Raw genomic sequence first — 21989 nt, forward strand, 5'->3', positions numbered from 1 at the left:
CCGACAGGTACCCCGGTAGAAAGCGACTATCAAGTCGGTCGATGCCCGGCGGCAACTATCCACTTTTCCTAGCAACAAAAGGACTCGTGGGTGGGAAGAAAAAGAAAAAGCGGCTCGAACCGCGCCAACCGATCCAAAAGACGGGAAATCAATGTCATCGTCATAGGTCACGTCGCGTGCCCTGAAATCAGTCGCTCCATTGCACAGTCGTAGATTCATAACTTTCGTCCAGGGCGTCGCCGCCAGTCCAACATGGGTTTAGTAAAACGCGTCAACCCCATCAAAGAGGCCAAGGTCATCGCGAACAAAACACGCTAGGAAACATCAAAAGCAAATGCTCGCAAGAACAAAGTAGAGCGTCGTGGCTCGTATCGCATATCCCATATGCCATAGCCCATGTCCCATAACCGTGACCAAAGATCTCTCAAGGTCTCTTCCGAGTTCCTTGTCTGTACACATCTCCATATATCTGAAGTATCCCATACCCTCTCCCCCGTATGATATGACAAAAAAAAAAAAAACACGCCACTCCTTCCCACGCTAATAAAAGACACAAGATCGCCCCATAGCCAAGATAAATCGCTAACAAAAGACAAACCGCTAAACACACAAAAGTGGTCGTAATAAACGAAAAGTAGAACAAAAATATGACCAGGAAAACAGTGTATACAAAAGAAAAAGCGCGCTTCGTTCAGACACGCATAATAGAGAATCCTGGGTACCCAGGGAAGCGCTCTGATCGGTTCAGATGCAGGGTGACCGTGCTCGACCGCAAAGAGATAGGGAGACATCACACTCCAAAGTCGTGGGTAGCGGGTCTGCATCCGACATGACTAGACCGACTGGAAACCCACCATCTCCTGCTTCACCGGAGCTGCGCCAAACTCCTGGACCATACGTTGGAAATCCCGGATCACCTTCTGAGGAACTTGTTCCCACATCAGAGATCTGGTGTAGACGTTGGACGCGGAGGCATCGTGCATGCGGTGCTGAGCAGCGTTGTTGCGCATGGCCGCCAAAGCTTGCTGCAGATCGGAGGGCTGTTGAGGCTTGAACCCGGAGCCGTCATCCTCAAAGGTCGTCAGAGAGTTGTACTGATCGGCATTTATGGCAAACACCTGCGCACGCTCCTGGTCTGCGGTCGGCATGACTAGCGTATCGTGCAGCTCGTCCAGGGCCGAGGACCCGACCGGCGCAGGACCCATCTGGCCCATGTCCATGCCGGTGATGGCGGTCGGTTCCGGTCCTGCAGCCACGGATGCGGACACTGCTCCGTGGCTAGCGGGATGGGCAACCTCGGAGGGCGAAGAGGCCAACACTGCTTTCAAGACGTTGGCAGACTCGGCACGATATTCCTCCGACATTTGGGGGAGAGACCGGCCAGGTAGCAAGGTGTTGTTGGATGCGATGAAAGCACCAAACAGGAGACACATGTAGAACGCGTTCCAGCTGAAGGGGTAGTCCGAGGTTGGAGCGGCGGGCTTCTCGGCAGGTCGCTCGTTCATCTGCACCATAGAATGGGAGTGAGCGACAGCAGTAGCCGGAGCAGGCATCGAGTCCGGCATGGAGAGTCCATTTGCCATGGTGAACTCCTCCCATGGATGACCTTCCATCGACATGTTCTCGAAGCCGGAGAAGTCGCCCGGATGGTTTTCGGGCCCGCTCGGCTTGATTCCTCGCTCGAACTTTTCAACGGTCTCCATCAAGATGTTGTTCTTTTTGCGCAGCTCTGCAGTCTCCAGAGTATGCACTCGAATCATTTCATCTTTCTCCATGTGGACGCCCTCGAGGTACTGGGTGATCTGCTGCTGCTGGGAAATCCACTCGCCCTTCTCACGCAACAAATCCGCCTCGCGCTTGCGCAAGCTGGCAACCATATCCTCCAAATGGGTGATGGCGTGAGTGTACTGCTTCTTCTCCTCTTCCAGCTTCTCGGTGTGAAGCTTCTTGCGCTGACGCGAATCCAGTCTGTGATGGGGTGACGACGATTAGCAGGAATAGACAACTTGTCAACGGGACGCGCAACTTACGCCGCTTGGCGATTCCGCAGCAGTCGCTTCTGTTGCTTGAGCTCCTTGGTCTCCTCCTCGTTGGTCGACTGACTGATCAGGTGGTCGATATTACTCAACGTCCGCTCAGCGGGGATCTCGAAACGAGCGTTTTTCTTGCGAATCCCATCCCGCCGCACGGTCAGCGGCGAGCCGTTGCGGTACGAGGCGCTTTTGGACTGTGCCGCCGCATCGGCGAGATCCATGGGTGCCGGCATCCAGCCCTGACTCGACTGCGGTGACATGGCCACCCCGCCAGACGGCGCGAAGCCCATGCCGTTGCGATACGACACGGGGCCCATGGGGATGGCGCCAACGGGGCCTACCGCACCACCCGAGAAGGCTGCATTCGAGTTGCTCTCCGCTTCGGATGGAAACTGCTCATACGCGGTCGGCGTACATGACCCGGATGCCGTGCGGGAAAGAGACCAGGATGCCTGGGAGTAGGGCTGCGGTCCATCTACAGGCATGAACGACGCCCCCGTTGAGTCCAGAACGGAATGGCCGAGATGGGAGGTTGGACGAGACTGGTCGGAACTGCTGGCATGGGAGTAAGTGGACCAGACGGAATTCCGATGTGAATACGCCTCGGCGGCATCGTAGGAGGAGCGTCGGGGATCGGAGAGCTCCGGCGAGGTTGAGTCGAGGATCTTGTCGTCCAGCACGCTCATCTCGTCTTCTTCCGATGGAGGCACGTCTAATGTTGATGGAGATTGTTGGTAGTAATCGAACTGAGAATACCGTGCCATCGCGCAAAGAGGCGGTGTGTGTGTGGTTGAGATGGAGGGGGTGGGGCGGGGGTGGGAAAGAGAGTGGAAGAGATGAAATTTTTTTTTCAAATAGGGAAAAGAGAGGGTTAGTGAAGAGAAGAATGTAGAGACAAAGAGATGTAAGATGGGGGGATAATCCAGATGAAGATGCAGATGCAGATATCAACGAGATCGGGAGGAGAGATATGGGGGAGACGCAGGCTATTGTAGCAGCGCGCCAGCTCGGCGCTGCGAATCGCGGACGGCGGAGGTACCGAGTACCTTGAGTTCTGGGGCTTGTCGTCGTACGCGCCAGGTACCAGGTACGATGCAGCGGTCTGCGCGGGAATGGAGGGTGGCCCCCTCTGGCCGCGATTGGCTGCTCTGCTCATCTTGGGCAGACCTGCATCTGATCACCTCCTGGTCCTTCTCGTGCTTCGTTCGTCGATTCGGGCACGAAGAGAGCCCAGGAACCCGCACGATCGTCGCCCAATGCATCTCCGTCACCCCATCGCCCATTGCCCATTGCCCATCGCCCCTCGCGGGGCCGTTGGGCTTATCGATACCGACGATAGAGGGCCGATGGGGGATGCTCGAACCCTGGTCTGTGCAGCCGAGACGAGGCCTGTCATTCTGTTCATGACGGAGCCGTGTCAGCCAATCGTTCCCGATTCGGTGTGACGATCCCGACTCTCCCTTTGACCCGGTCCTGGCTCAGGCGCTGCCACCACGATGGTGACGGTGATGATGAAGAGAAGCACAAGTGGAGAGGTCGGGTCTCCCGTCGCGTTGCAACGGGTCCGGCCCGCGATCCACCTCCCTTTCCATGGTTCCCTGGATCCATTTCCCTTCTGCTCCACGGCTGTGATCCATACTTTTGCTTCTCCCGGGTGCCGCTGAATGCATCCCCGAGGAACTCTACGATGGCGCCACGGGCCATGTACCTATCCCCGGAAAATAGGGCGGGTGCAAATGCAGATGCACGGATATCCTGCCCTGATCACTCGTCCCCTCCGAATGACGAGCTTCAGCCCTCACGCCCCCCCCCTCAAGACCAGTCTGGCCGAGACGCTGCGACTACCGAGGGGTAACTCCCTAGGCATGAGAGATTACTATGCCCCTTCAAGCTTCCCCCGGTGACAAGCGACAGGCGTGTTCGCATTCTGTCAGGATTCACCTGCCGATTGCCGGAGGTAAACAAACACCCGATGAGGCCATCGCGATGTTGGTGGCGGCGGTGTTGGTGTTGGTGTTGGTCGCTACACTTCGAGATGGGCGCTTATCCTCAGCACCGCCAAAGCGAGTCAGTCGCTATCCAAAAAGCAGTGGTTCGTTAGGTATCGACGTCTTTTGTTTTCTTTTTCTTTTCGTCGTGATGATATTGCGATCGTGGACCTATCCCTTCGACCAGCGCTCATCTCCGGGATTACCGCCCAGGACGCAGAATGAAATCATGGTGCCTGTTCCTGTCCCCTGACATTCAACGCATTCCTACGCATAAGCCCGCTCGGGTGCAGTGGCTTTGGAGTCCGTTCGCCGTCTATACTTAGGCCAGAGAGGCTCTGGAGACGGTGATAGGGTCCGTGGCTGGGTCGGGCGACCCCCTGTCAGGATAGGATAGCATCTGGCGGTGAAAAGGCGCGCGTGTCCCACCAATTGAGATCCTGTCCGGACGCCGGGGAATTTCTCCCCGATGGACTTGTTAGTGAAGCGAAAATGAACAGAGTCACCTAGTAGACAGGTGACATTTCTCTCGTGATATCCCGTGGCGGTAGATATCTAGGCCATTCCGAGACAGTTCGTAGTACTCATCTACGCGCATGTTACCACAGTCACCTACTCTGGATACGCGCTTGACATAACATACCACCACAGAGAGTCCTTTGATTTCCCAGATTCATCTCTGACCAGAGCTAGAATGAGTCACCCAGAGGATCATGATCGTGTAGTGTAGGAATCCCACGCCGCCGGCGCAGATCCACCGGTCCACTCTAAACAAAGAACCGGATCCAGCAACGGAGCATAGCGATCGTTGCCCAACGACTCTGAAACGCTAATGCTCAGCGGAGCCGATTTGGAAGGGAAAGAGAGCTCAAAGCCTCACTTTGGCCCGCAAAAGACATCCCTGCCTGATCGCCGTTCCCGAGACAGGAGTTATTGGGCACATGGCACAGAGTATAGACCAGCGATTGGATGATTTCTGGGAGGAAGTGCCGGGATGCTTCCTATTCGAGCGTCAGTGTCCACTTCGGCAGCCTGGTATAGGCTTGCGACTAGTTTCGTGGTTTCACGATTGATAATACAAAGGGCCTAGCTAGGTGACTCACCTTTGGGGAGTCCCCATGATGAGAATGGTAGCTTCGGTTTTCCCAGTCTCTACTTTGTTCGAATGAACTGCTGCCATTCTAGGGCTTATCAGATCTCTGCGTGTTGGTAAAGTGGCAGCATTCGAGATGCAAAAAGAATTCTACCGGAGCCCTTTGGGCACATAGGATTATACTGATATGTCCACCTCTGATCGAAAAGATCCGATGCTGTTGCAGTTACTTTAGTATCTACCCTTTATCCACTTGGTTGGCGAAAGACTCTCCTGCCTAGGTACTTCCCTTATATGACTAGTAATGGTGCTTCAATTCGAGAACGCCAATTCTATCCCAATGCCATTCTATAAGTTGATCAAGGTACAAATGCATACAAAAAGGAAAGATCTACAGTGGTATCAACCACATCCTCCATCCACCCCCCTCCGAATGAAGTGCTTTCTCAGTCAAGACCCAGGATATGCCTCCACCATTCACTATCATCCTCTACTCTGAGGACTTGAAGAACACTCTCTAGCCCATCCTCCACAGCTCGTTTCTGTCTTGCTTTTAGAAAATAGAGCGAGTATTAGAAGAAAAAGCACAAAACAGGGACAATGAAAGACCGCGGCGTCTTTTCTGAGTTTCCATATTCCCAGAGACGAAGACTGCAAAATAGTAACGATTTGAGGTTTCATCTTCTGGACCTTCTCAAGCATCTCAACGCCAATTCTCCGGCATTTCGGGACCCGTTCTCTTGTTGGCTTCGACTGCGAAAGCAAGTGCTCCATATGAATTGACTGGCGGAGGTGGTGGCATTTCATTTAGCTTCTCCAACTCCATCCGCAAATCTCTCAGAGCAGCCCGGTTCTCAGCCGGCGAACGCTCAAATCGTGCGTGCCAAAATTTATGGAAGGATGGGCGCATAGTCCGCTTGATCATCGGCTCCTTTTGTTCCGAGAACTCACGATCTTCCTCGCAGCGATGTATGAAATACAGCCAACACTCGTCAAACGAGTTCATGTGATCACAATCCCGAATATAGAGCCGGAGCATAGCTTCGAGATAAGAGTTCTGATTGAGGGCCTTCACCGGGTACAGGTCAATCCAAGGGCCTATATTACTGGCGAATCGGTACGGCGGTATTCGCATATCGGTTGAAAGAAGGAGATCGGGGTCGTCGACAGCAGGGGGCCCCAACTGGAAATCAGGAAGCCACCACAAGAGGCGAGACTTGGCGAACAACGACATCGTGCACTCATCCTTGCTGCAATATTCATTATGGAAATGGAAATGCGCGTCTGCAACAGGGTATTTGCGTTGAAAAATCTGACGCTCAGGACACTGTTTATCCAGACAAGCCTCGTATCCGGCAGCAGCTATAGCGTTAGATGCCACCTCAATGAGATCGTCAGGGACAATGAGCTCGGGTCTCTGGTTATAATCAGCATCTCTTGTAAGTCAATCCTTGGACAACCGAAAGGTGAAGCTCACGTTATAACATACACGGGACGCATCTGCGTGCAGAACGACGGCATGTTTCCCCCAGAGGACATTGGGAACTTTTGCTTCGTCCAGTATTCGGGCAAATTCAGTGACCGGTTTAATAGCCATGCAAGTTCGTACATATTCATAATGGTAAAACCAATCATCCACTTCATACACTGTGGTGGGGGCTACCATCTTGAATCTGCAACTTCTTTCGCTCTTGATCGATCTGTAGGGATTCTGTTGAGTGAGAAGTATATCTAGTTGAAGAAGTTGAAGGATTCCGCAAAGGTATTATATATGTATTCCCACGAGGGCATGAGGACTCGTTTCTCATGTCTCCGAGGTACCACCGGCTCTTTGTGCCAATTTGGGCGAGGCCCCAGGATTCCCTTTGTGGAATCATTCCAGCCGTTCGCGACCTTGATGATCAGATCTCGAGTTATTGGCTACCACTGAAGCATAATTGAAGGATCAGCTAGCGACAAAGGCTATGTCGGCTTGAAGACGCGCACTAGGTACAGGGATGCAACCCCTGGTGATATGGCTCACAGGCCAAAAATAGATGCAAAGCCGTACACTTGCTGGAAGATACTCCTGCTGAGGGGTGACCAAGCGATGATTGATTGTTGTCCGGGTAGAAAACCTGCAGCATAGCTAACGAGCCCTCATCCAAGGCCAAGCCTCCAGCAAATATCATTCGCAATTGCTTTACGTCACACGCTGGTGCGATTATCCAGTCCAGGCAGATCCAAATTCTGGGGGCTCATCATACGATTGGTAGGACGGGCAGGAACTGTATCATCCTAGACCGAGAAGGCAATCCCAAACGTGATAGTAGCCTTTCTAAGACGTCAGCACAAACTACCAAACTTGGTATCGACAAAGAAATCTGACACATGCTGGGAGAGTGATTCGAAAAGGAGGGCTTTGGTCTGATCCCTCGCTCGAGTTTAATAAAAGCACTGCAGTCTGAAACGAACAAAGGAAGACTTTGACCGGAAGCGAAGCTGGCTCTAAAAAAAACTCCGAGTCTCTTTTTGACTTCGAGTCGCATCTGCTCAAAGGAACCCTGGTTGTCACCTAGACAATATGATCACTCGGAGAATTTCGAGATCCACCACGCATTCTAGTTCAAGCGGGAATGATGTTGAATCTTGTTGTCTCCTTCAATAAAATCCGACGCAAATCCGAGTCATCCTTGAATCTAGCTTTGTCTTTTTATCCAGCAGGTCTGCTTTTCGAAAACTCTTTTTCCTTTCCTTTCATGCATTTGAGAACCAGTGACCTGAGCTCTGAAAAGAATTCAAAGCCTTCGGTTCTTCATTGCAGGTTCAACCCTCAAATCTACTACCGTCTACCGACTCTCACAAAGCCTATGCGAATCTTCGACGGACCAGGCTAGTAATACAGAGATGAAATCAGCTTCTTTCTCAAGCAGTCTCTAGACCACCTTCTCGTGGGCTCACTCTACAATAGGATAGGAGCTTAGAGTGCTAAAATACTTGAATTTTTTTTCCTGGGAATGCAAATTTGCAACATATTCTCGGGGGTATCAGTGGCTCCCAGTCCAAGAGACCACATCGATATGGTAGGAATGGAAGAAACGCAAGGCCAGAGAAAACAAGGGGTGAAAGGGGCCTATCCAGGCATTTACAGGGCGCCAAGGATATGTCCACGGACAGGGGACACCGCTGGAACGACTAGAATCGGATAAAATCCTGTTGCTGCGACATTTCACCGCTGTCAACTCCTTCAATCAGCTCTTCAGGCTGGTCATCAAACTCATCCGAGTCAATATCATCTGAGTCGATCGCATCGTAGTCCTCTTCCTCGCTAGATGGGTCAGACTCATCTTCTCGGTCAGCCAACTCAGCCTTGCTAGCCGCCGCGGCGGCAGCTTTGCGGATCTGGCCTGCGCGATCCACGTGTGGGAGTTTGCAACGCTTCTTGTGGCACACGCCCGAGTTGGCATAGTCGGGGCATTCGTGCACATGGCGCTCTTCACACTCAGAGCCTTTTTCGCAGTATCCTAGAGTTGCAAAGTCACGGCAGACGGGGGCGCCGGGTGTCACCCGAATATGCGCATAGCGGCATTCAGGGTTAGAGCATCGGCCTCTCAAAAAATGCATACAGGCGGGGGAGCGGTGGGGCGAGGGCTCATGGGAAAGGTCACAGCTAGTACCTGCGCTGCATTGGCCTGTCTGCAGGAAGTCCTTGCAGATGGCGACTTTGCTTGGATCATGGACGTACAGACACGACGGACCTTTATAGCATGTACCTGGGACGAAAAGTGGAGGTGTCAGTGTTCAAATAGCAGGAAAGAGGCTGGCGGAGCGAAGCGGTCCGTCGGAAAACGAAATACCGGTCGTAGTAAATCTTTTGCAAAGCTCTGCCCGTTTCTTGATGGCTGTTGGCGGTCTGTTTGTTAAGAGGGTCAGTGTCGAGTCTGGCACCAAAAAACCTCGAACTTACCTCTTCGATGTCACAGCTCCAAGACGGTGCAGGTTGCCATTCTTGCTGCGGACAAAGGGCACACCGGCTACAGTGACACGCTTGGGTGTGGTATTGGCAGTGTTTGGGTCATCTAAGACAGGTAAGCCAACCCCAGATAGATTTATAAGGCTAAAAGGCTTCGTACTTGAGATCCGAACGAGTTTACTGCCTCCACGCGCAATCTTGAATGCAACGTCATTGACAAGGATCTGGTGGCCAGCTGATGGTTGGGCGGGTGTAGACACGGATGCACCAGAGCCCTGGGCATAGCGGAGCACTTTCGCCTGTTCCCGTTCAGCCCTTCGAACTGCTTTGAGTCTGCGAGTCTCCTCCATCGCTTTTGTCCTGGCCTGAGCTTCTTTGTCATAGACTGCAGAATTGATGAGTTGCATGTGGCGATCACGTTTTGCAACCCACCCGTTCGAGGTTGCGGTTGAACGCGACTCGCCGTCATTATCACTGGTAGGGCCGGGAGAGGAGGTAGAGGTCTGCGATGCACCGGAAGCTCCGTTGTTTAGGACGAGCGTGCGATGTCGGTGGGGAGCTGCAGGGCGTCGACCTCTACCCCGAGAGTAGGGTGCCCAGCCTGAATGTGAGGGTACATGACGGGATACGTGCTGTGACTGGTGAGCGGAGGATGGGTTTGGATGGGTCGACTGGGTCTTGTGCCGATTGATTTGGCCTGTGCTAGGTGAGTGAATCGATGAGCCGAAACAGTTGTCAGGTGCTTTACCTGCAAGCTGACCAATCTTGGCCAGTAGATCCTCGTTTTCTGTCATGACGACCTGCCAGGGTCAGGTGGTGTTAGTTTAGAAGGAGAGAAAGAGTAAAGTCGGCCGATGGTCGGTTTACGAATAGGCATCCAAAGCAAAATCTATGTTGGGGGAGCCAGAGGCGATTTGCGCGTGAAGTGAGAGCTGTGAGTGACGAGTCGCGCTCATAACCGCCGGTGGCGCAACAGTCACGTGATGAACACTTCGGCGCGCATAGATGCATATTATCTGGTCTGGGGTCAAGCTAAAAGAAAAAGTTGGCCTTTTACAATAGAATATGCTTTTCCCTGATCCCACAGGTCTGTACATATATTCCACCCAGTGCGAACTCTACAAAGCCACGGAGAATGTCATATTTCACAGCAGAGGTTAATTAGGCAGAATTCTAATCTAGTACGGGGGCACGCTGAATTCTCAGACATTTTCAAATTGAACGTCGTCTTGATCCGTTGTCATACCTGTGGCTTCATCTTCTGAGACGTCGTCGAAGTTTTCGGGACCAGGTGCCAACTCAGGCTTGGCATCAGCATATGACATCGAAGCATAGTTACTATGCTGGGCCTCCGGCTTCAGTTCCCAAGTCATGGCAAAATCACCAGACTTGACAAGGTGCGCCACCATCTCCAAAGTCTGCTTTAAATAAGCCTCCGGCTGTCGCAGTGTGGCCTTGAGGGCCTTAAAAGGCCAGTATTGGTACCGGCGGAAGCATCCGAAAATATTGTCCAGCAGCTCGTTTTGAGGAATACGAATGTACTTGTTTTCCTGAGGCTTGGGCTTGGTGGGCTTTGTTGCTTGCTGAAAAGATGTGAGTAGGGAAACGTGAGAATAGGGGCAGGAGGTAGATGACAAAACATACCACGAAAGTGCCTTTCTCGACGGGCAGAGCATGGCGTGACTGGAGAACCTTGCCCGGAATCTTGTCAATGAACATAGTTTCCTTCTTCGGTTTCAAGGCCTCTAGAGCTCGCTGCTCAGAAATTCGTCGGAACTCCTCATTCTCCACGGGCAAGCAATTGAATTCCTCGCCAATCCGTCCGATGAGCGCCGTTTGTTCTAAATTTTGTTAGCATCCAGGCGATGGCCCAAATATGTATGAACTGGGACGAACTTGGTACTGTCTTCCGCACGTAAGGTTCCCATTTCTTGCCCTGCTCTCTCCTCCTCGCGTCACGCTTCATAGCTTCGTACAGGGCCGAGCGCGTCTCGCCGAACACTGCCATCCTGTTCTCCGCCCCTGGAATATCTTTCTCGGTAAAAACATAGGTATTTTGGGTCATGTGTGAGGCATTTGTTGAGGTAATAGTTTGTTGCTGCAAAGTGTAGTCTTTTGGGATATGGCGGTTGTCTGGTCGGTCATGAAGTCTCAAGCTGACCTTGGCACGAAGTGTAAGAAATAGGAAGCAAGGAAGGGCTACAGTTGGCATATTACTTACTCGCTTCAGGTCATTCCATTCTCCTTCGACCCTGATTGTCCCGATCTCAATCTCTTCGTCATCATCGATCTGAGCCCAGTTCTCCCACAGCTGCCGCGGAAGTCGCGAGATCCACACATCCTGCCCTGCTGCTGAAAAATCTAGGTCCCCCGCATCTTCGTAGATATCTTCGTCTTCCAGGTCCGCAAGAACTGCGTCCTTGCTATCGGGGTCGGGCTTGATGTACATCGCGTCTGGGTCGGGCTTGATCTGAGCCATGGTGACTCAAGCAGAGAGCGCAGATAAGAGAAACAATGATGATCAAACGTGGGTATGCGAATAGCTGTAGCAACGAAGACAGCAGGCAGAGGTATGAGGATGGGATGAGAAAAGTGAGGTTGGAAGTCGCAGATGCGCCACCGAGCGGGCAGAGCTGCGGCCGAGGATCAACTGGCCAGGCAATAAAGGGCAGGCGGTGAGATGCTCGGTGCCAACTGATCTCCGCCTTTCTTATCGATAAGCCGATCATGATCATCAATTCGACCCTCCCACTCCTCAACCACCCCCAAACTTCACCACCGCGTCTGGTCGATCAGGCGACGCCCTCTTTCCCTGCTTAGTGCTGCATGTTCAACATAGTTCCAGAAATGGCGTCTCAAAAAGTGACTTCTGCGCTAGCCACGATCGAATCCACATCCCACCAACCAACCAAGCTCCAACAGTACAACGATCTCCTCAATGAGATTGTCGCCAGCTCCACCGGCGATGAGCTCGCCCAAGACATAGTCTACTACCTTGACTCAATCCTCAATGAAGATATCAGCATCGTTGCCGCGAGACCTCTCCTCGACTCCTTCATCACGGTCCTGCGCAAGTTCGAGCCCGAAATCAAGATTAAAGTCGGCCAACACGCTGTCACACTGCTCCAGTCGCGGGCAACATCGGTCGAAGAACAAGACTCCCAGATCCGTGAGATTCTCGCCGATGCCTACGAGTCGCAGGAGGAGTACACGGCCGCAGCGCGGGCGCTGCAGGGAATCAACATTGACAGCTCGCAGCGGCTCGTGTCCGATGCGGTCAAAGCACGGCTCTGGATCCGGATTGTGCGATACTATCTGGAAGATGATGATACCACCAGTGCAGAGGCATTCTTGAACCGAATCAAGAATCTGCCAAGCAAGCTCGAGGAGCACGATGCGAAGCTGCACTTCCAGCTGTCGCAGGCGCGGATTCTCGACGCTCGGCGCCGGTTCCTGGATGCTGCGCAGGAATACTTTAGTGTCAGTCTGGCACCGGGTGTGGATGAGGGTGACCGGCTTACAGCCCTGTCGGCTGCTATTCGATGTGCGGTTTTGGCGCCTGCCGGCCCGCAGCGCTCGCGCACTCTCTCCCGTCTATACAAGGATGACCGTGCCTCCTCAGTAGACGAGTTTTCTATCCTCGAGAAAATGTTCCTCGATCGGTTACTGAATGCTGACGAAGTTGCTGCTTTTGCCAAAAGACTGGCACCCCATCAGCTCGCGGTCACGGCGGACGGCACTACCGTCCTCGACAAGGCGGTGATCGAGCATAATCTGGTGGCTGCCAGCAAGCTTTACGTTAATATTACCGTTGACGCGCTCGGCGCTATCCTGGGTCTTCAGTCGTCAGGAGATCTGTCTGCTGGTGAAAAGGCAGAGGCGTACGCTGCTCGGATGGTCGAGCAGGGCCGTCTACGGGGCCAAATCGACCAAATCGATGGAGTCATCTCTTTTGATACCGACTCCTGTGGCTCCGCTGGTTCTAGTCTTCGGCAATGGGATCAGGGAGTACAGGAACTCGCCGAAGACGTGGAACGCGTGGCAGCAAGTATCTCAAATCAGTTTCCTGTATGATTCCTCTGGTGGTCTCTCTCGAGTATTTGTGCTAATTATGTCCTCCACTCCAGGATTTCACTACAAGTCAGATGGTACACTGAGAAGTGCTTATCTGATGAAAGTCTACGAATTGATGCCACTTTGTACGTCCATGATGCCGCTTAGCTTCCTTGGCCAGAAAATTAGAGTCGTCGGTGAAACAAGTTCTCGTGGCGCTTCAGCCTCCCGCACATGGTAATATGCATATTTGACAATCGGATCTACTCTTGTCTCATGTGCATGAAATGGAATTCCCCTTTGAACGCTCGTAAACCTTCAACGAGGTAACCTTAAGAAACTGCGGCGGACTCATGATATTATTCTCCCATACTTGATTGCAGATACACCGTCGCGGGCGCCAAGGTCCCTTTGACAGCCCCCGGTGCGTTGCCATCGTCTGTATCCGGTGCGACGACAGCTACACCATTCGTGTTCATCAGAATCCCCATCATGGTGCTCGAGCCGTAGAACATAACATTGCGGCAGTTGACCCGGCCATTGAAAAAGTACGGCATGACATTCCCCTCGAGGGAGATCACTTACTGCATGATCTGGCCTCGGGCTCATGGATGTGTTGTATTCAGCCATCTGGGACTTGATAGCCGGGCTTGGTGGCCGCTGAAGCCTTTTTGCCTCCTATGCTTGCAATTGGGAATCCTTTTGTTTGGTTGATGTCTATAGGGAGAATTCCATTCGACGTTCCGTATAAGTAGGGGAAGCATATACTGAATAGAGCAAAAGAGGATAGTGAATAGACAGTAGCTGAGAATCTGTTCGATTATTTACGGCAGACATTTGGAATATACCAGACAATTAGAACAAGTGAGGGTCATATCCACGACAAGAAAGTGATCAAGATCGCGAATATATGAAAGGTGGTTATCCAACTTGGAGACGCAACAAGTGGATCCAGAATTTCTCAAGCACCAACATGATGATGCGGAACACTTGTCTGAAAGTCGTCTTGCTCTGTAGCCAGGCCTTCTATAGGAGAAAGTGTAAAAATGAAAGTCATCACATCATAACGTAACCCCAAGAACACTACAGTGCAATCAGTGGTGCTGCACGAAAGAAGTGGTAGAATCATTGTCTGGGATAATCGCAATATCAGTCTGAACCTTGATATTGAGCAGATTCAGATCACCGCCGAGGAAGCCACTCTTACTCCTTTCAATTTGTGCATTGTACGAGCCAGCCCCCATCTTCACGTACTCCAAATCCGGTGAGCGAGAGCTAGACTTGGATAAGAAATTGGAGTTGCTGATGTCGGTGTTGATGTAAGAAGGCCTGGTGCTGCGGTTGGAGCGGTTGGAGCGGTTCTTGAGTTTGAACGCGGGGAACAGGCCGCGCACGATGGGGAGGCAGGAGCAGATGAGGCCGACGGAGGGCTCAACGTGCGTCCAGAGCGTGGCTTGATAGACAGTGTAGGTCGGGTCGACGGGGCTGATCCAGAAGAGAACGACGATGCGGTAGATGGAGGCGAAGCAAACAAATGCGCCGAGAGCGAAGACACCGTTTAGCGCGAGCTTGTCTTGCCAGGCACGGTGTAGGCCCCAGACCATGGGGATTGGGAGCGCAAGAATCACGAAGTCCATGACGACGTTGAAGGCTTGGTTCACAATGAAGAACTGGTTGGCGTTGAAACAGTGGCCTTCAACGCTGTGGTCCCAGTAGGCGCGGAGTGGGCGGCACTGCCCTGCGCAGGCGAGGAAGATACCCGTTCCCCAAGCGGCAATAAGGCAGTTGAGGCCGAAGGTGAATCGTTGGAATCTAGGTGTGGTGAAGACTCGGCGGTAGAAGCATACGATTGATATCTTGATCGAAGGGCAGAGGACGAAGTAGGTGAATTGGTTGGCCAAGAAGATCTAAAGAGATTAGATTCTCGTTGGGTGAATTCTCGATGACATGGATACGTACCTTGAAATAGTTCACCATTGTTTTGGCATTCAAATCCTTGACATGCGCGCCGTTGCCCCCAATAGTACACCCTGGTATGTAGGTCAGTCAACTGTGTCATGAGTGGCGATACTTAGGCGCCTGAACTTACACAGAATCAGCTCAATCAGCATGGCAATCATCAGTACCATCGACAGGATACTCAGATAATCATCCACGCCGAACCCGACTCTCCTGCGCAGGCGGGCAACCACCCGGAGCACGACCGAAACCAAACAGAGAGCGACCAAGACCGAGACGATCTCGATCATCTGCCTTCCTCGCGCACTGGCAGCCATTATCTCCGTCCCGCAGCAGACAATAAAAAAAAACAAATGCAACGAACGAGGGATGGGGCACCAAAGGAATGAACGAATCTCCCGAAGAAAGAAAGAACCAGTCCGGGTTTCACCACAGATATAAACGCCGAGCCATGCGAGAGACTCGATCAGAGAGCAGATCGCCATCGGGGACCCATGGCCATCGGGCATCGCACAGATGCACATCTGCCGTTCCATCGCGGCCGATCATTCGCCTGCCCACTTGCTCAGCTGTAGGCGTACAGACCGGGATATGCGGTCGGGACCTCGCGTAGCAGACAAGTGGAGATGAGCCACCGTCCCCAGTGTCTGGTCCGCCGATGAAGCTAGTCGTGGTTCTGGTGGGATGTGACATCGTGAGGCGCTGCGGTGCTATGGTTCACTGGTGACTAGCGCTGTCTATCTTTCCTCCGAGAGGAAGGCTGCGGCGCCGGTCATTTCGAATGACACATCTTTCGTGATCCTGGGATCCACTGGTGGGGTGTTCAGGGGAGCGAATTGCGTGAAGCTCGGTGTTTTTCTTGGATGGTGGGTTCTGCAGTGCCGATCGGGAAGGATGGCGCTCTGATCATCATCTGCTATGGTAGAATAAAGGGAAGCTCAACTTTCAAGAAGTTACAAGAAGTTATAGTATACCAGTTAAGACTAGGTGAAATATGCAACGCGATAAGTTGCGGCAGGAACAAGGGACCATATTTCAAAATTCAGACCAGGCCGAGAGGGTTACATAGAGCCACATACTGTAGAGCCCGCGTGGCTGGATCCAAACGTTGACCTCACGATCGGGACAACTCGAGCATCACAATGTATACCCGATTCTATACGCAGATCCTCAATAGTGCCATCGGCCCACATACAAAGAAGCCACTAGTGAACGCCAAGCGTTCTTTGTGGCGCTCCTTCACAGAGAATGACAGCCGGGGTCGCGCTTAAGGCGCAGCTAGAAGCAGATTCGGCACCGAAGCTTCTGTAATCGAATCTCCTCAGAGACCTAGGCGTGAACAAAACTGGCGTCTTAATCTATTCTACTACGCTGCCCTGCATGCCATTTTTAAGCCCACGGCAATACACGGCTGTGGTGGAGCCTCGGCGCGTAATGGAGATGTGGGGTGGGCTATTTAATAAAGCCAAAACTCATCTCAAGTGAGTAATACCGGGTTCGCAAGAATCATATCCATGTGTGGGTTATAGTGAGAGTTCCACTCTGCGTCTCTTCGATGCTAGAGGTTACCTAGGTAAAAGCTCGCTGCTGACTTGTCCCCACATGCGATGGAGACTGAAATGGTGTACTACAGTATGTACTTTCGAAGGTAAATAGTTGGTGGGATCTGCGCGAAACGAGCGGTTATACGGTAACGATTAACACGTCACATATTCGCTCGCCAGGGCCCTGTGTATCTAGAAAACTAAATTGGGAAGCTAAATGTAGCCTGCGGTGGTGCACAAGTACATCTTCTATCTTCCCCCCCTCCTACTGTACGCATTCCGATCTAACACAATGGCTATTCGGACGTCAGTACCTCTCCTCATCAACGGCAAGGAGGAATTCCCCTCCTCCACCTTCGACGTGATCAGTCCCTACACAAATAAGCCGTGCTGGAGGGCCGCCGCGGCCACCCCGCACGATGCCATTCGCGCCATCGAGGCAGCCGACGCAGCCTTCCCAGCCTGGTCGCAGACCAAGCCTGCCGTGAGACGGGACATCCTCCTCAAAGCAGCAGATCTCCTCGAGGAACGTCAGGAGACCCATGCGGAGTACATGCGCACCGAGATGGGCGCAGACGTGGGCGCGTCGCAAGGTTTCGTGGTCCCGCTAGCCATCCGCATGCTGCGCGAGATCGCCAGCCGCGCAACCTCCATCTGCGGAAGTGTGCCCGTCGTCGAAACCGAAGGCCAGAGCGCAATGGTCTTCAAGGAGCCCATGGGTGTGATACTCGGCATTGTGCCGTGGTAAGTATTCCGCGTGTGAGATGTGAACTGGATTTGGCAAGCTGACATCCCTCGACCAGGAATGCCCCCTACGTCTTTGGCATCCGCTCTGCTGCCTGTGCACTGGCCGCTGGTAACACCACCATCCTCAAATCCTCCGAGTTGGCCCCGTGCTGTTACTGGGCTATCGGTCGCGCCTTCGAGGACGCCGGTCTGCCTGCCGGGTGCCTGAACATTATATCCTGCCACCCGCTCGATGCCTCGGAGGTGGTCAATGCCATGATCGAGCATCCGGCGGTGCGCAAGATCAACTTCACTGGTAGCACCGCCGTGGGACGCAAGGTTGCGAGCTCCTGCGGGCAGAACCTGAAGCCGTGCCTGATGGAGCTCGGTGGGAAGAATAGCTCTATTGTATGCGCGGACGCTGATATGCAGACTGCTGTGCAGGGTGTGCTTGCTGGTGCCTTTTTGAATGTAAGTACTACTACAGGAGAAGCTATTGATTCCATGCATAGATGGTACATCTTTTGCTGGATCTTCTGGCTAACGTGGCACCTCAGTCTGGCCAGATCTGCATGGCTACGGACCGCATTCTCGTCCACTCGTCTATCGCCTTCGCATTTGTGGATGCGCTACGAAAGGCTTTGACTGCTGGGGTTGACGCATCAGCCCTGCCTCCCACCTTGATCAACACTGGATCCAAAATGCGGGTGGACGCACTCATTATGAACGCCGTGACTGAAGGCGCTCACTTCATCTCTGGGTCGGTTGACATGACGTACCCCGCCGACTCTGGCGTGCACATGGCGCCGACCATCATAGGCGGAGTGAGGGAGGGGATGCCTCTGTGGCAGGAAGAGGCCTTTGCGCCCGTAGCTGCGTGCATGGTGTTCGAGACTGAGGACGAGGCAATCCGGCTCGCAAACGGCAGCGGCTACGGGCTTTCAGCCTCCGTGTTCACGGAAGATTTGCGCAGGGGATTGGCGATGGCAAAGCGGATCCAGTCAGGGTATGCTCGAGTGTTTTATTGATTGTTCTTGTCAATTGGTTCTTCCTGTTCTAACAAGTCGTTCCAGGGCGGTCCACATCAACAGTATGACAATCCACGATGAGCCGGTCCTCCCGCACGGTGGTGTTAAGAATAGTGGCTGGGGTCGATTCAACGCGGCGGAGGGAATGAACGAATTCCTGGTGGCGAAGAGCGTGACCTGGATGGATTGATGGATTGATTCAGGGGGGCGTGGTACGAGAGTTACCTATCTATGCCTCAGTAATCGAGTTGTTTCAGCGCTGGCATCTCTACACATGCATAAGTTGAATCTGACAGACCAATGTTGCTCGTCCTTTGATGAATTTGATACAGATATGTATATCTCTCTCAGGGTAAGCTACGTCGAGCTCACACTCCCAAATCTCCAGCCTCGGGGTGCATTAACCGAGCCACACGATTAGCCCAAGAACGACGACGCACAAGCAACTGTGGCAACCTGGGTTGGTTATCTAGCCATGAGATAGTTTGGGGACTTTTTGTATGCCATCGTGGTTTCTCGCCGCATCCCACGCTCGACAGATGAATTCCGTCGGCAATTGCACCTCGGGTCTAGCCCCGAAGTCGATGAGATCATCGCCGTCCCCATCCCCGGATTATGTCATTCTTCCACCAATCAGCGACCGCATACAGTTCAGCGGTCGGCAACGGTTATTCCCTTCACGGTCGTGTTGTGGATGAGGCGATGGGCAAGTTGGGGGAGCGAGATCGTCCATGAAGTATGGAGCACCACATTTTTGAGATTGAGTGCCTCATCCGAAGGGATGGTGGATTTTTATGGCCTGTTGATCGGTCTCCTCATCTTCCGAGGCTCACGACCCTCGGCGCGGGAGCGGCATTGGCTGCGGTTGCGCTGGGCCGAGTTGACTAGGGTTGATGCGAGGGGGAAATGCCTCAGATCTCAAGCTCTCACATTGTAGCAGTGATTCCCCTTTCTTCTCTGTAAGTGTCTCTGGGACGTTGGCCACCACCACGACGCAGGCGCATGTGATGGCAGAATCAACAGGGAGAATGCAGCGCATGTGATAGACGTCGCGTGCGGATGGATGCCAACTTCCCCAGGTTTGAGGGTGAGCAAATCAGCGCAGTGTAATTACACCACGCTCCACTCCCCCTACTTTGTGCCTCGGCCGATAGAAGCTCAGAAGCCGACACTCCATTTCCCTTAAAAGACTCTCCCCCCTTCCTTCTCTCTGCTTCCCCACGTTTTCCCTTTTCTGTGATACCCTCCCCCCCCCCTCCTTTTTCACACCCAACATGGCAGCACCTCAAGTCATTGTGGTCGGCGGCGGATGTAAGTCTTGTCCATTCCCCGCATCCCCGTCGTGGCGCATCGGCTGACGCTCTTTCTTTCCAGTGTCCGGTCTCAGCGCCGCCCACACCGTCTATCTAAATGGTGGCAACGTCACGGTTCTGGACAAGCAAGGTATGGCACAATTTGACTCCCACCCGAACCACGCTCCGGCTGATCCAAACTCCAGCTTTCTTCGGTGGCAACTCCACCAAGGCCACCTCCGGCATCAACGGGGCCCTGACCCGCACCCAGACCGAGCTCGGCATTCGTGACAGCGTCAAGGCTTTCTACGAGGACACCCTCAAGTCCGCCCGCGACAAGGCGCGTCCCGACCTGATCAAGGTCCTCACCTACAAGTCCGCCTCCGCCGTGGAGTGGCTGCAGGATGTCTTCAACCTCGACCTCACTCTCGTCTCCCGTCTGGGTGGCCACAGCTACCCCCGGACGCACCGTGGCCACGATGCCAAATTCCCCGGCATGGCCATTACCTACGCCCTCATGCAGCGCCTCGAGGAGCTCGCCGACGCCGAGCCTGGCCGCGTCAAGATCGTGAAGAAGGCCCAAGTGACTGCCGTTAACAAGAGCGGCAACCACGTCACCGGTGTCACCTACACTCTCAATGGTGAGACCAAGACTGCCGATGGTGTGGTTGTTCTTGCGACCGGTGGCTACGCCGCTGACTTCAGCGACTCATCCCTGCTCAAGAAACACCGCCCCGACACCTTTGGTCTGTCCAGCACTAACGGCACCCACGCCACCGGTGACGGCCAGAAGATGCTGATGGAGATCGGTGCCAACGGCATCGACATGGACAAGGTTCAGGTCCATCCCACCGGCCTGGTGGACCCCAAGGACCCTGGTGCCAAGTTCAAGTTCCTAGCTGCCGAGGCTCTCCGAGGTGAGGGCGGTCTCCTGCTTAACTCGGACGGCCAGCGGTTCTCCGACGAGCTGGGCCACCGTGACTACGTCTCGGGCCAGATGTGGAAGGAGAAGGAGACGGGAAAGTGGCCCATCCGTCTGGTGCTGAACAGCAAGGCATCGAAGGTGCTGGACTTCCACACCCGCCACTACTCCGGCCGTGGCCTGATGAAGAAGATGACCGGCAAGGAGCTGGCCAAGGAGATTGGCTGCGGAGAGGCTGCGCTCAAGAAGACTTTCGATGAGTACAACCTCATCGCCGACGGCAAGAAGAAGGACCCGTGGAACAAGCGCTTCTTCCACAACACGCCTTTCAGCATCGACGACGAGTTCCACGTGGCCTTGATGGAGCCGGTGCTGCACTTCACCATGGGTGGTATCGAGATCAACGAGCATGCCCAGGTGCTCAACTCTGAGAAGCAGCCCTTCGACGGTCTCTACGCCTGCGGTGAGCTGGCTGGCGGTGTCCATGGCGCCAACCGTCTGGGTGGATCGTCCCTGCTGGGCTGCGTGGTGTACGGCCGTGTGGCCGGTGACTCCGCTAGCCAGCACCTCTTCCAGAAGCTCATCACCACCGGCTCCTCTGCTGCCCAGCAACGTCTAGGCCAGATCTCTCTACACATCGACCCCTCCTCTCCCGGCAAGATCTCGGTCGAATGGGGCGGTGCCGCCCCCGGTGGCAGCCTGCCCGCTGTGGCAGCTGCTCCCGCCACGACCGAAGCTGCTGCTGCACCGGCTGCTCAGACAGCGAAGCCCGACCCGGCCAACTTCAAGATTCCCGAGAAGGAGTACACCATGGAAGAGGTGGCCACGCACAACAAGAAGGACGATCTGTGGATCGCAGTCAAGGGCGTTGTCCTGGACGTGACCAACTGGCTTGACGAACACCCTGGCGGTGCCAACGCCCTGTACAATTTCATGGGCCGTGATGCCACGGAAGGTAAGCTCCCACACCCTCGCATATTGCATCACCTTCCGTTAGTTACTAACTCGTCCTTGCAGAGTTTGCCATGCTCCATGATGACGAGGTCATCCCCAAGTACGCCGGTCACATCGTCATTGGCCGCATCAAGGGCCAGACCCCGAGCTTGGAGCTGTAATCCCTGAACCGCTCTAACCTTGCTCCCGTTGTTTGGCTTCTGCTTCCTCTTCTACGTACCATACCCCTCACCTGCCATCGTCATTTATGTCTTGCTTGCATCACGACCTGCTGTTCATGCCATGCATACCATGTCTTTCATGATATATGGATCGGATCTAGCCCGGTCTAGGTCTTCCACCCGCCCTCTTTACCTGTCATCCTCGGCTTTGATATCACCTTGGATATATTCGCTGTAAAAGCGGGTTGGTCTTCGTGTAACATATTAGTTCTGAATACATTGCC

At 53.6% G+C, this 21989-nt stretch overlaps 10 protein-coding genes across 10 annotated transcripts; 3 read left to right on the forward strand and 7 right to left on the reverse strand.

The window, feature by feature from the left end:
- Positions 1–833: 833 nt before the first annotated feature.
- Positions 834–2797, reverse strand: N7459_002261 (putative bZIP transcription factor; the record flags this gene model as incomplete). The annotated part of the gene is made up of 2 exons (XM_056941446.1): positions 834–1968; positions 2031–2797. The coding sequence occupies 2 exons, from the start codon at positions 2795–2797 to the stop codon at positions 834–836; spliced, it is 1902 nt and encodes a 633-aa protein (XP_056803301.1).
- Positions 2798–3019: 222 nt separating this feature from the next.
- Positions 3020–3737, reverse strand: N7459_002262 (uncharacterized protein; the record flags this gene model as incomplete). Its single annotated transcript, XM_056941447.1, has 2 exons — positions 3020–3430; positions 3501–3737. 2 exons carry the CDS (start codon positions 3735–3737, stop codon positions 3020–3022), a joined length of 648 nt encoding a protein of 215 aa, XP_056803302.1.
- Positions 3738–5817: 2080 nt separating this feature from the next.
- Positions 5818–6780, reverse strand: N7459_002263 (uncharacterized protein; the record flags this gene model as incomplete). The annotated part of the gene is made up of 2 exons (XM_056941448.1): positions 5818–6531; positions 6604–6780. The coding sequence occupies 2 exons, from the start codon at positions 6778–6780 to the stop codon at positions 5818–5820; spliced, it is 891 nt and encodes a 296-aa protein (XP_056803303.1).
- A 1508-nt stretch (positions 6781–8288) lies between these two features.
- On the reverse strand, positions 8289–9860 carry N7459_002264 (CCCH zinc finger protein; the record flags this gene model as incomplete). The annotated part of the gene is made up of 5 exons (XM_056941449.1): positions 8289–8866; positions 8951–9006; positions 9061–9172; positions 9227–9763; positions 9815–9860. The coding sequence occupies 5 exons, from the start codon at positions 9858–9860 to the stop codon at positions 8289–8291; spliced, it is 1329 nt and encodes a 442-aa protein (XP_056803304.1).
- Positions 9861–10268: 408 nt separating this feature from the next.
- Positions 10269–11545, reverse strand: N7459_002265 (transcription factor IIF subunit TFG2; the record flags this gene model as incomplete). The annotated part of the gene is made up of 3 exons (XM_056941450.1): positions 10269–10649; positions 10711–10907; positions 10963–11545. 3 exons carry the CDS (start codon positions 11543–11545, stop codon positions 10269–10271), a joined length of 1161 nt encoding a protein of 386 aa, XP_056803305.1.
- Positions 11546–11913: 368 nt separating this feature from the next.
- N7459_002266 (uncharacterized protein) lies at positions 11914–13223 on the forward strand (the record flags this gene model as incomplete). The annotated part of the gene is made up of 2 exons (XM_056941451.1): positions 11914–13134; positions 13194–13223. 2 exons carry the CDS (start codon positions 11914–11916, stop codon positions 13221–13223), a joined length of 1251 nt encoding a protein of 416 aa, XP_056803306.1.
- Positions 13224–13478: 255 nt separating this feature from the next.
- N7459_002267 (uncharacterized protein) lies at positions 13479–13749 on the reverse strand (the record flags this gene model as incomplete). The annotated part of the gene is given in 2 exon segments (XM_056941452.1): positions 13479–13685; positions 13705–13749. 2 exon segments carry the CDS (start codon positions 13747–13749, stop codon positions 13479–13481), a joined length of 252 nt encoding a protein of 83 aa, XP_056803307.1.
- A 464-nt stretch (positions 13750–14213) lies between these two features.
- On the reverse strand, positions 14214–15395 carry N7459_002268 (uncharacterized protein; the record flags this gene model as incomplete). Its single annotated transcript, XM_056941453.1, has 3 exons — positions 14214–15026; positions 15079–15149; positions 15209–15395. 3 exons carry the CDS (start codon positions 15393–15395, stop codon positions 14214–14216), a joined length of 1071 nt encoding a protein of 356 aa, XP_056803308.1.
- Positions 15396–16914: 1519 nt separating this feature from the next.
- Positions 16915–18566, forward strand: N7459_002269 (aldehyde dehydrogenase; the record flags this gene model as incomplete). Its single annotated transcript, XM_056941454.1, has 4 exons — positions 16915–17366; positions 17426–17819; positions 17906–18354; positions 18422–18566. The coding sequence occupies 4 exons, from the start codon at positions 16915–16917 to the stop codon at positions 18564–18566; spliced, it is 1440 nt and encodes a 479-aa protein (XP_056803309.1).
- A 1084-nt stretch (positions 18567–19650) lies between these two features.
- On the forward strand, positions 19651–21705 carry osm1 (putative fumarate reductase Osm1; the record flags this gene model as incomplete). The annotated part of the gene is made up of 4 exons (XM_056941455.1): positions 19651–19687; positions 19751–19819; positions 19875–21545; positions 21608–21705. 4 exons carry the CDS (start codon positions 19651–19653, stop codon positions 21703–21705), a joined length of 1875 nt encoding a protein of 624 aa, XP_056803310.1.
- Between the last annotated feature and the right edge of the window lie 284 nt (positions 21706–21989).

The sequence above is a fragment of the Penicillium hispanicum genome (genome assembly GCF_028827665.1).
Source record: "Penicillium hispanicum strain IBT 35686 chromosome Unknown utg000002l_segment0_segment0, whole genome shotgun sequence".
NCBI lineage: Eukaryota > Fungi > Ascomycota > Eurotiomycetes > Eurotiales > Aspergillaceae > Penicillium > Penicillium hispanicum.